Genomic DNA, 12,644 nt, shown 5'->3' on the forward strand with positions numbered 1-12,644 from the left:
ACTCTGGGATCGCTCACTCACTCTGGGATCGCTCACTCTGGGATCGCTCTCTCACTCTGGGTTCACTCACTCTGGGATCGTTCACTCACTTTGGGATCGTTCTCTCACTCTGGGATCGCTCACTCACTCTGGGATCACTCACTCATTCCGGGACCGCTCACTCTGTGATCACTGACCCTGGGATCACTCACTCACTCTGGGATCACTCACTCACTCCGGGTCAGCTCACTCGGATCACTCACTCACTGTGGGATCACTCACTTACTCGGATCACTCACTCACTCTGGGATCACTCACTCATTCTGGGATCACTCACTCTGGGATCTCTCATTAATCCAGTTTTTTTTTCCAGGTTGGATCAACAGGCAAAGCCCTTTTCCAGGGATTTGTTGGTGCTGCGGTGACGGTGAGTCTTTATTTAGAACCAAACCTTTCTGTTGGGAGTCAAGCTGACCCCTCAGTCCCAAGTGCTCTGGTACTGAGTCACACACGTCCTGCTCGAGTGGCCTAGGCTGTGGTATTGAGTCACACAGGCCCTGCTCGAGGGGCCCAGGCTGTGGTACTGAGTCTCACACGCCCTGCTTGAGGGGCCCAGGCTGTGGTACTGAGTCACACACGCCCTGCTCGAGGGGCCCAGGCTGAATACTGCCTCCGCCCCAAGTGCGCACTGTGGTACTGAGTTACACACACTATGCTCGAGGGCCCCAGGCTGAATACTGCCCAGTGAGGTGGAACAGAAACAGAAAATACTGGATGATCTCAGCAAGTCTGACAGCATCATGGAGAGAGAAGGGAGCTCACGTGTCGAGTCTGGATGACTAAATGTCAAAGCTCTGGGGTGGGCCTGGGTTAGGTTAAATTGGTCAATGTAGGAATCCCCCCCCCCCCCAATCTTTAGCCAGCAACCAGTGTTGAAAAGTGTATATGGGAGGAGGGCTGCAACGATGCCTGCTGCAGGTGAATAGCTGGTTGGCACCTTCATATTTCAAATATGGCTACTTGGGCGACACTCTGAAGGCCACCTGGTGGTCTTTCACTGACTATCCTAGCGGTAGCCGTAATCTTCAGGAGACAGGGGGGATTAATGGGTCAGAAGTCCCAACATCGCTCCCCTTGTGGCCCCTGTTCTGGGCGAGGCGTTTTCAGAACCCCAAAATGTATCATGGAGTTCAACCAACCTCCCCCTTTAATGTATTTGTTGCTTTTCCGAGCACACGGCCTGTTCCCTAGGTGTGGGGTTACAATTATGGACACGTGGGTTTTTAAACACAAAACAATGTTTATTCCATGAACTCAACTTAACATCTTAAATAAACACTGGATCCCTTAACACCCCTTACTTCAAAGATAACTCATAAAATATTGCAACAGTAAATAATTCCTCAAAATGTTCCTTCAAACTTCCAAGAGACTTAACACCTTTAAACAGAATCACATCAGGTTAAAGGCTTCACTATTATGAGTTTAAATCACCCAAATGATCCAGAGATAATCTTTCATGGCAGAGATCCAGCTCACTGCAAAACACAGACACGCCCCAAGCTCTTTTCCTCCAAACAGCAGCTCTCTGGAAACACACACACACACACAAGCTGCTTTTTCGAACTGAAACTAAAAACTGCAAAATGGCTGATCTAAAGCCCAGCTCCACCCACTCTGTGACATCGTTGTTTTCTTAAAGGTACATTGTTTAAACATCCATGTCTTAAAGGTAGTCTCATAGAACATTTTCTTGGGGGGAGCTGTTCACATGACAGCTCCCCCCAAGAAAAAAAAATAAACCATCAACTTCAAGATGGTTTCATTTTTCACCTTTGCACCATCAATTAAGAAATGCACACATTTTTTCATTTAAAGAAAGCAACACACTCAAACAGGTATAATAGTCCATTTTTCTTCGTTCTTCTTCCTCCAACCGAAATCCTTCTCGATTGACAGTCTCTTTGAACAAAGTCTCTGCACGATCCATCCATTCCTCTATTCCTCGGCATTTCTCTTTAGAATCAGATACTTTAGTTCAATCTGACCAGAGTCCCTTGCAATTCTCCAATACAGGAGCATTGGTGATCACAGCTTTCAGGCAGTCAAATGCCTGTTGAAAGTCCGCTGTCCATTGAATCTTTTTACGTTTCTTCAGCAATTCCATCAGTGGAGTAATCACGCCACAAAACCTTTGCACAACTGTACGATCAAATCCACTCATGCTAAGAAATCGCATTATTTCCCTTCGTCTTGAGGGTATCGGAATCTCCGCAAGGAAAGTGATTCGGGCTTCTTCAAATTCACTTTCGGTTAGGTTCATCATCAAACCCGGCTCCTGACGTCGATCGAAGAACTCCATACGATGTTTTAAATGTTCTTTCCATTTGTGGAAGTTGGAAATAAAAGCAAATTGTCCCAGTTTCTCAATGCAATCCTCCAAACGTGGGATACGATAAGAGTCCGTTCTTGTAACTGCATTTACCTTTCGATAGTCCACACACAACCGTTGGGTACCCTCTGGTTTAGGTACCATCACTATGGGTGAGCTCCATTGGCTGCAACCCACTTCAATTATGCCATTTTTAAGCATACTCTCAATTTCTTTGTTAACCTGTGCCAATTTTAAAGGATTAAGTCTATATGGATGTTGTTTCATAGAAACAGCATTTCCTACATCTACATCATGTATAGCCATTTTAGTACTTCCCAACTTATCTCTACAAACTTGCCCATGTGATATCAATAACTCTTTCAGGTCAGTTTGTTTTTCCTCTGGAAGGTAACTTAACAATTCATCCCAACTTTTAAGAACATCCTCATTTTCCAATTTAAATTGAGGTATGTCAAATTCAGTCATCTGGATTTGGTTCGTCACTTTGAGTTAGAATCATTAAAACCTCATTTTTCTCTCCTTCCCTTTTCCCTTTCAAAATACCTTTTAAGCATATTCACATGACACACTCGGTGAGTCTTTCTTCTATCTCGTGTTTTTACCACATAATTCACCTCATTTAATTTCCTTTCAATCTGATACGGTCCACAAAACCTAGCTTTTAAAGGCTCACCTACCACTGGTAACAACACTAAAACTTTATCCCCACTGGCAAAACTACGAACTTTGGATTTCTTGTCCGCTGCCCGTTTCATCACATTTTGTGCAACTTTTCAAATGGTGTCTAGCCAATTCACCTGCTCTATTTAATCATTCCCTGAAATTTGACATGTAATCCAATAGTGTAATTTCCGATTTCTCACCCACCAATTTTTCCTTAATCAATTTAAGTGGTCCTCTTACTTCATGACCAAAAACTAGTTCAAAAGGACTACATTTGGTAGACTCATTAGGTGCATCCCTAATTGCAAACAATACGAATGGAATTCCTTTATCCCAATCCTCTGGATAATCTTGACAATACGCCCTCAATATTGTCTTTAATGTCTGATGCCACCTTTCTAACGCTTCCTGCGATTCTGGATGGTACGCAGTTGATTTAAATTGTTTTATTCCTAAGCTATCCATAACTTCTTTGAATAACTTTGAAGTAAAATTTGATCCTTGATCCGATTGAATTTCTGTGGGTAGTCCATATCTAGTAAAGAATTTAAGTAACTCCTCCACAATCCTTTTAGCTGTAATATTACGTACTGGAATGGCCTCTGGAAACCGAGTAGGCACATCCATTATAGTCAAAAGATATTGAGTCCCACTTTTTGTTTTAGGAAGCGGTCCTACAAAATCAATTATGACCCTCGTAAAAGGTTCCTCAAATGCTGGAATGGGTATTAAGGGCACTGGTTTTATCACTGCTTGAGGTTTCCCTATCACTTGACATGTGTGACATGATTGACAAAATTTTACTACATCTTTATGTAGTCCAGGGCAGTAAAAATGTTTCTAAATTTTAGCTTGAGTTTTTCTTATTCCCAAGTGACCTCCCACTGGTACCTCATGTGCAACTCGCAACACCTCCTTTCTATACCCTACCAGCAATACCACTTTTCATCCGCCTGCATATGTACAGGTCTCCATTTTCTCGTCAAGACATCATTTTTACGGTAATAACACTCTGGTATACTCTCAGATTCCTCTTCCGTATATGCTTTCTGATATATCCGTTTTATTTCTACATCTTTCTGTTGTAACTCCGCCAATTTTCCTGAACTAAAAATATCCGCCTCATCCTCCACCTGTTGTTCTTTTTCAACCATCTGATCAAAAATCGTTTCTGATAATTGCACTTCAACTTCATCTTCACTCTTTGATTTCTCCTCTTGTCTTAACCTATGACTTTGCGACCTTGTTACTACACAATCCGGAAAATTCCCAGGATATTCATCCTTCAACCCTTCAGTTGTCTGATTTTCCAGTGGCTTATCAACCACAGTAGGCATCACTCCCACCTGCGATACAGCTACATCATTACCCAAGATAAACTGTATTCCTGGACAAGATAGTTTATCTATTACTCTTACTACCACTTCACCACTCTTCACTGGACTTTCCAACCTTACCTTATATAATGGAATGCTACTCCTCTCACCCTGAATTCCACACATCACCACCTTTTCTGGCTACATAATTCCTCATCTCTTACCATTAAAGATTGACTAGCCCCTGTATCTCTTAAAATTGTGACTTCTTTACCTGCTCCTCCTGATACACATGAGTAAACTTTACCCACACAAGTAAATTCTTTAAATACATCTGGCACCTTCTTAACAATTTCTTCTCGAACAGGCCTTACAATCATTTGCACTTCCTTCGCTTCCCTTCGGCTTTCCTTTACCACTCTAACAAACCCCACTGTCTTATCTTGTTTTACCACATCTGCCTTCCCACTGCTTTTCTTCAACCACCAACACTGACTTTACATGGCCTAGTTTATTACAGTGAAAACATCTGAAACTTTTCATTTCTTTTCCACCCTCCTGGATTTCTTTTTTAATCTGAGGTACACTCTCTTTATTGTCTCCCATCAGATCACCTTTACCTTTTCTACTTGAGTATTTCTCATGTCCCCAGTTTCTATCCCTCACCAGCTGAAACTAATGTCGGAAACCAATCTTTGATTTATGAACAAATTCATAATCATCTGCCATTTCTGCTGCCAATCTCGCAGTTTTAACCTTCTGTTCTTCCACATGAGTTCTCACTACATCAGGAATTGAATTTTTAAACTCCTCCAAAAGTATAATTTCTCTGAGAGCTTCATACGTTTGGTCTATTTTCAAAGCCCTTATCTACCTATCAAAATTACTCTGTTTGAGCCTTTCAAACTCCATGTATGTTTGACCAAATTCTTTCCTTAAATTTCTAAACCTTTGTCTGTAAGCTTCAGGCACGAGCTCATATGCACTTAAGATGGATTTCTTCACCTCCTCATACGTTCCAGATACCTCCTCCGGTAGTGATGCAAACACTTCACTAGCCCTACCTACCAGCTTTGTTTGAATCAGTAATACCCACATGTCCTGTGGCCATTGCATTTGTATAGCTACCTTTTCAAATGAAATGAAAAAGGCTTCTACCTCCTTCTCGTCAAACCTTGGCAGTGCTTGGACATCTTTAAATAGATCCCCACCACGTCTTCGACTATGACGCTCTGTCTCATTATCCTCATCCATCTCCTCCAATTGTACGTGTCCCTTTGCGTCTGCCAATTTTAACTGATTTTCATGTTTCAGAGCCATTTTCCGAAGTTCAAACTCTCTCGCTTTTTCCCTTTCCTCTCTATCTCTTTCTTTGTCTCTTTCTTCTCTCTCCCTTTCTTTTTCCTCTCTATCTCTTTTGTATTCCAGCTGCTTTAATTCTTTCTTGTGTTCCATTTGTTTAATTTGCAACTGAATTTTTGCCATTTGCCATGAGTCAAACTCTATCTCAGGCAACTTTAAATGCTTAACCACCGCCATAATTGCCTCATCTTTTCGCATTTTGGTCAGGTAATGTTAACTGCAATGTTTTTGCCAGGCCCAACAGTCTGCTTTATGTCCATCAAGTACTGTGTGTGACAGTCTCCACCCCCAAAAACTTCTGAGCCTCTGAAAGAACCATTGTCCACAACACACTCCCCACTTAATCTAAAATACCACACCGGAAAAGCAACAATCCTTCACTGTCTTTAAGTTCACAAAAGCCAATCCAATAGATAGTTTTTTATCCCGGACGAGCCCCCAATTGATATGGGCGAGACGTTTTCAGAACCCCAAAATGTATCATGGAGTTCAACCAACCTCCCCTTTAATGTGTTTGTTGCTTTTCCTAGCACACGGCTTGTTCCCTAGGTGTGGGATTACAATTATGGACATGTGGGTTTTTAAACACAAAACAATGTTTATTCCATGAACTCAACTTAACATCTTAAATAAACATTGGATCTCTTAACACCCCTTACTTCAAAGATAACTCAGAAAATATTGCAACAGTAAATAATTCCTCAAAATGTTCCTTCAAACTTCCAAGAGACTTAACACCTTTAAACAGAATCACATCAGGTTAAAGGCTTTACTGTTGAGTTTAAATCACCCAAATGATCCAGAGATAATCTTTCATGGCAGATATCACAGCAAATCCAGCTCACTGCAAAACACAGACACTCCCCAAGCTCTTTTCCTCCAAACTGCAGCTCTCTGGAAACACACAGACACACACAAGCTGCTTTTTCAAACTGAAACTAAAAACTGCAAAATGGCTGACCTAAAGCCCAGCTCCACCCACTCTCTGACATCAATGTTTTCTTAAAGGTACATTGCTTAAACATCCATGTCTTAAAGGTACTCTCATATGACACCCCACCCTCCTCTCCCGACCCCTCTCTTTCACCTACCATACTTACCCAGAATAATTATGATTCCTTTTTTCTACTTGAACAGCTCAAAAACCTAAGTGGTGTTGCCCAGAATCGATGAGCGGTCTGTGAACATCAAGAAGAGCAGCAACTGGGACGGGCACTGTGTGTCCGTGTGGCTGAGTGACTGTGTGTGTGTGTGAGTGTGAGACTGTCCCAAGGGATTCTCTAATGTGTACAGTGATGTGTTAAGTGTTAAAATAAAGAGCAATCCAATGAGAAAATAAAGTTATACTCTCAACGTGCTGTGCAGACTGATGGTCACTGTGGATTATTTACACTTCAAGTTACTGGACAGCGGGCAGCAGTCTGGGCAGCAGACTGAGCAGCTGTCTGGACAGCAGGCAACTGACTGTAAATGGGCAGCACTCTGCGCAGGCGGCAGCAGTCTGGGTAGCGGGAAGCAGCCTGGGCAGCAGCCTGGGCCATGTGGGCAGAAGTCTGAGCAGTTTGGGCAAGTCTGGGCAGTGGGCAGCAGCCTGGGCAGAAGTCTGAGCAGTGTGGGAAAGTCTGGGCAGCAGTGTGGCAGCAGTCTGGGCAGTGTGAGCAGAAGTCTGCACAGTGGGCAACAGTGTGGCAGAAGTCTGCGCAGTGGCCAGCAGCCTGCGCAGCAGACTAAATGGGCAGCAGTCTGGGCCGTGGTCTGCGTGGTGTGGGCAGCAGCTTGGGCAGTGTGGGCAAGAGTCTGGGCAGCAGTCTGCACGGTGTGAGCAGCGGTCTGCATTGTGGGCAGGGGCCTGGGCAGTGTGGGCAGCAGCCTAGGTCGTGTGGGCAGCAGACTGAGCTGTGTGGGCAGCAGCCTGGGCAGTGTGGGCAGTCTGCGCGGTGTGGGCAGCAGTGTAGGCAGGGGCCTGGGTGCCTTTTCCAGGTTGATATTTCTATGCGGTGATGGGAGAGTGCAGCATTGTTAGATGTGCTGTTTTATGAATGGGACATTAACTTGAGCTGCCCATTTAGGTAGATGTTGGAAGATTTGAAGAGGGGGAGCGTCCTGGGAAATATTTATTCCTCCAAAAAATGAACACTTGTGTGCAGAAGGGGAGGTAAGGTGGGGGTGTGGTGTAGGGGTGTGTGTTGTTACAAATCACACTGATGTTATCTGCGAGGGTATCCCAGCCTGGAACTCTGTGTGGGGATGTAATTTAGTTTTGTTGTGAGGAGACAAGTGAAACTCCGGTGAGAATAAACATTCCAGTCGTTGGGTAACAATTATTAGATAATTTTTTAAAGATATATACACATGGGCAGCACGATGGCGCAGTGGTTAGCACTGCTGCCTCATGGCACCAAGGACCCGGGTCTGATCCCGGCCCTGGGTCACTGTCCGTGTGGTGTTTGCACATTCTCGCTGTGTCTGTGTGGGTCTCACCCCCACAGCCCAAAGATGGGCAGGTTAGGTGGATTGGCCATGCTAAATTGCCCCTTAATTGGAAAAAAAAATCGGGACTTTAAATTTATAAAAAAAGATACAAACAGGATGACACTTCTGTCACACAATTAAGATGTATGAATTATTAAACACAGCTTCTCTAAAACTTACCACTTGCTCTACAATATGTCTGAATGCCCGAACTGTTCCCCAAACATCCAAATCAAATAACCAGCTACACAATACAGGGATGATACTCAAATCTGGGAAACGCCTTTTCCTGGTCCAGTCAGGGAGTCACTGTCCAGTGGTAGAGTCGGCATCACGTCGGGTGGGAAAGTTGGTGTCTGGGGGGTTGGGCAAGGGTGTAAGTCGGTATGCATTCCAGGATCCGTGGTAGCAGAGACTCATTGGCCTTTCTGCTATGTTGGTAATAGGCTGCTCTGGGGTCTATTCTGAGCTCCAACTTCTGGTTATAAAGTCTGGCCTTGGGCAGCATGGTGGTGCCTCACGGCGCCAAGGACCCAGGTTCGATCCTGTCCCCCTGTTGATGTGGGGGTCTCTCACCCACAACCCAGTAATTGAGGACACAGTACCGAGGTTCATCCCAAAGAAAATAAAGGTTATCAGAGGGGGAATTAGGCAGCCTAAGCTGACAAAGGAAGTTAGGGAATGCATCAAAGCAAAAGAGAAAGCCTATAATGTGGCAAAGAGTAGTGGGAAGTCAGAAGATTGGGAAGGCTACAAAAACAAACAGAGGATAACAAAGAGAGAAATAAGGAAAGAGGATCAAATATGAAGGTAGGCTAGCCAGTAACATTAGGAATGATAGTAAAAGTTTCTTTAAATACATTAAAAACGGGAGGCAAAAGTAGACATTGGGCCGCTCCAAAATGACGCTGGTAATATAGTGATGGGAGACCAGGAAATAGCTGAGGAACTAAATAAGTACTTTGCGTCACTCTTCACAGTAGAAGACATGAGTAATATCCCAACAATTCAGGAGAGTCAGGGGGCAGAGTTGAATATGGTAGCCATCAGAAAGGAGAAAGTGCTAGAGAAACGAAGAGGTCTAAAAATTGATAAATCTCCGGGCCCAGATGGGCTACATCCTAGAGTCCTAAAGGAGATAGCTGAAGAAATAGTGGAGGTGTTAGTTATGATCTTTCAAAAGTCACTGGAGTCAGGGAAAATCCCAGAGGATTGGAAAATCGCTGTTGTAACCCCCCTGTTCAAGAAGGGAACAAGGAAAAAGATGGAAAATTATAGGCCAATTAGCCTAACCTCGGTTGTTGGCAAGATTCTAGAATCCATTGTTAAGGATGAGATTTCTGAATTCTTGGAAGTGCAGGGTCGGATTAGGACAAGTCAGCATGGATTTAGTAAGGGGGAGTGCCTGACAAACCTGTTAAGAGTTCTTTGAAGAGATAACAAATAGGTTAGACCAAGGAGAGCCAATGGATGTTATCTATCTAGACTTCCAAAAGGCCTTTGATAAGGTGCCTCACGGGAGACTGCTGAGTAAAATAAGGGCCCATGGTATTCGAGGCAAGGTACTAACATGGATTGACAATTGGCTGTCAGGCAGAAGGCAGAGAGTTGGGATAAAAGGTTCTTTTTCGGAATGGCAACCGGTGACGAGTGGTGTCCCGCAGGGTTCAGTGTTGGGGCCACAGCTGTTCTCTATATATATTAACGACCTAGATGACAGGACTGGGGGCATTCTGGCTAAGTTTGCCGATGATACAAAGATAGGTGGAGGGGCAGGTAGTATGGAGGAGGTGGGGAGGCTGCAGAAAGATTTAGACAGTTTAGGAGAGTGGTCCAAGAAATGGCTGATGAAATTCAACGTGGGCAAGTGCAAGATCTTGCACTTTGGAAAAAATAGAGGCATGGACTATTTTCTAAACGGTGACAAAATTCATAATGATGAAGTGCAAAGGGACTTGGGAGTCCTAGTCCAGGATTCTCTAAAGGTAAACTTGCAGGTTGAGTCCGTAATTAAGAAAGCAAATGCAATGTTGTCATTTATCTCAAGAGGCTTGGAATATAAAAGCAGGGATGTACTTCTGAAGCTTTATAAAGCATTAGTTAGGCCCCATTTAGAATACTGTGCGCAATTTTGGGCCCCACACCTCAGGAAGGACATACTGGCACTGGAGCGGGTCCAGCGGAGATTCACACGGATGATCCCAGGAATGGTAGGCCTAACATATGATGAACGTCTGAGGATCCTGGGATTATATTCATTGGAGTTTAGGAGGTTGAGGGGAGATCTAATAGAAACTTACAAGATAATGAATGGCTTCGATAGGGTGGACGTAGGGAAGTTGTTTCCATTAGCAGGGGAGACTAGGACCCGGGGGTACAGCCTTAGAATAAAAGGGAGTCACTTTAGAAGAGATGAGGAGAATTTTCTTCAGCCAGAGTGGTGGGTCTGTGGAATTCATTGCCAGAGAGCGGTGGAGGCCGGGACGTTGAGTGTCTTTAAGACAGAAGTTGATAAATTCTTGATTTCTCGAGGAATTAAGGGCTATGGAGGGCGGGTAAATGGAGTTGAAATCAGCCATGATTGAATGGTGGTGGACTCGATGGGCCGAATGGCCTTACTTCCACTCCTATGTCTTATGGTCTTATATGCAGGATAGGTGGATTGGCTATGCTAAATTGCCCTTAATTGGGAAAAAATGAATTGGGTCCTCTATAACTAAAAAAATAAAGATCGGCCTGGATTAGTGTCAGGATCCGAGTTCCCCCCTCACTGCATGGGTGGGTGTATCTACTCCACAGGGGGCGCTTCAAAGGGCAGCTCAACACCACCTTCTCCAGGGCAATTTGGGACGGGCAATGAATGCTGGTCTGTTTAGTGACACCCACATCCTGTAAATTAATTTAAAAATCTGGCTTAATATCTTTCCCGAAACATCAAACCCTAAGCCAACGCCACACAACTGCGACGTGAATCATGACAGCGTGGTAGACCAGCGGGGATTGACGGGATACTGGCGGTGCAGGTCCAGCGGGGGTCGATGGGATACTGGCGGTACTGGCCCAGCAGGAGTTGACGGGATACTGGCGGTGCTGGTCCAGCGGGGGTTGATGGGATACTGGCGGTGCTGGTTTTGCGGTGGCTCATGGGATACTGGCTGAGACCTCTGGAGGAATCCTGCTTTCGCTGACATGCCGTATGCGAACCAACCGACGGTGCGAATCACGGAGCTGACAGACGAGAATGTGAAATTCATCGTGGAGAACACAGAGTTATCGTGAGTCCCGGGGGCAGGATGGGGCCCGGGGTTCCTATGGGGGCTGTGTTGCTCCAGCTGTGTCAGTGATTGTTATGTTTCATTGCAGGGTGGCGAATGCTTTACGCAGAGTTCTCATGGCAGAAGTGGCAACTTTGGGTAATTATGAATCATCTCTGCGTCTCTCCCCGGCCCACCATCCCCTCCCTCCTCCCCCCCCCCCGGCCCACCATCCCCCTCCCCCCCCCCCCCCCCACTGGCCCACCATCCTCCCCCCCCCCCCCCCCCCGGCCCACCATCCTCCCCCCCCCCCCCCGGCCCACCATCCTCCCCCCCCCCCCCCCCGGCCCACCATCCTCCCCCCCCCCCCGGCCCACCATCCTCCCCCCCCGGCCCACCATCCTCCCCCCCCGGCCCACCATGCCCCCCCCCCCCCCCCCGCCTGTCATAATATACCTATGTATACAGTGGAGTGCAGACGGGCAGTGACTGACACACAGGCTGACCAGTAAGCACACAGAACAGAGCAGCCAATCACCAGACAGGACACCACCACTATAAAGCCAGAAAGCACAAGTTTCCCCGATGCTGCATGCCTCAAATCTACAAACCAGGTGGGCATCATTACGAAGCATGCGCTGCCTTTCTCCAAGACAGCGACACACTTCCTGATCCTCAGCGTGGATCCCGACGACGAGTGGTATGCTGTCCTCACAGTCAACAAGGCTCGCATCTGGTTCAAACTGGACACTGGCGCATCGGTGAACCTCATCTCCAAATCCGATCTCGACACCACCGCGTCAGACCAAGCATTCTTCCACCGGCCTGCCAGCTCCTTGACTACAATGGCAATGCTATAGCTGCCAGTGGCTCATGCCAACTCGGAGTTTCCAATAAGTCATTAAAAGCGACTGCAATTTGAGATCGTGGGACCTGACACAGCATCCCTGCTCGATGCTCGGGCCTGCAAACTCATGAACTTGGTTCAGCGGGTCCACACCATGTCATCCTCACAGGCGACGGCCTCACCTGATGAGAACTTACAGACTGAAATTGATGACATCATCACGCAGTACCACAGCGTGTTCGACGGAATGGGCTGTTTGGCACAGGGCTAAATCGCTGGCTTTTAAAGCAGACCAAGGCAGGCCAGCAGCACGGTTCGATTCCCGTAACAGCCTCCCCGAACAGCCGCCGGAATGT

The 12,644-nt window shown here is 45.9% G+C and overlaps 3 protein-coding genes across 4 annotated transcripts in view; 2 read left to right on the forward strand and 1 right to left on the reverse strand.

The window, feature by feature from the left end:
- Positions 1-7,079, forward strand: part of coq9 (coenzyme Q9 homolog (S. cerevisiae)) — a 71,044-nt gene extending 63,965 nt beyond the window's left edge. The window contains exons 8-9 of the mRNA XM_072518680.1: positions 353-406; positions 6,853-7,079. Coding sequence (XP_072374781.1) covers positions 353-406; positions 6,853-6,888 — 90 coding nt within the window. The 3' untranslated portion in view covers positions 6,889-7,079. The remainder of the gene's footprint in view (positions 1-352; positions 407-6,852) is intronic.
- Positions 1-12,644, reverse strand: part of ciapin1 (cytokine induced apoptosis inhibitor 1) — a 132,460-nt gene that overhangs the window by 116,087 nt on the left and 3,729 nt on the right. The gene's annotated exons all lie outside the window — the stretch shown is intronic.
- The window catches only part of polr2c (RNA polymerase II subunit C), a 51,312-nt gene continuing 49,956 nt past the window's right edge, over positions 11,289-12,644 (forward strand). For both annotated transcript variants that reach the window (XM_072518681.1, XM_072518682.1), the window contains exons 1-2: positions 11,289-11,462; positions 11,551-11,600. In XM_072518681.1, the coding sequence (XP_072374782.1) occupies positions 11,377-11,462; positions 11,551-11,600 (136 nt within the window). In that variant the 5' untranslated portion in view covers positions 11,289-11,376. The remainder of the gene's footprint in view (positions 11,463-11,550; positions 11,601-12,644) is intronic.

This window comes from Scyliorhinus torazame, chromosome 10 (genome assembly GCF_047496885.1).
Source record: "Scyliorhinus torazame isolate Kashiwa2021f chromosome 10, sScyTor2.1, whole genome shotgun sequence".
Classification (NCBI taxonomy): Eukaryota; Metazoa; Chordata; class Chondrichthyes; order Carcharhiniformes; family Scyliorhinidae; genus Scyliorhinus; species Scyliorhinus torazame.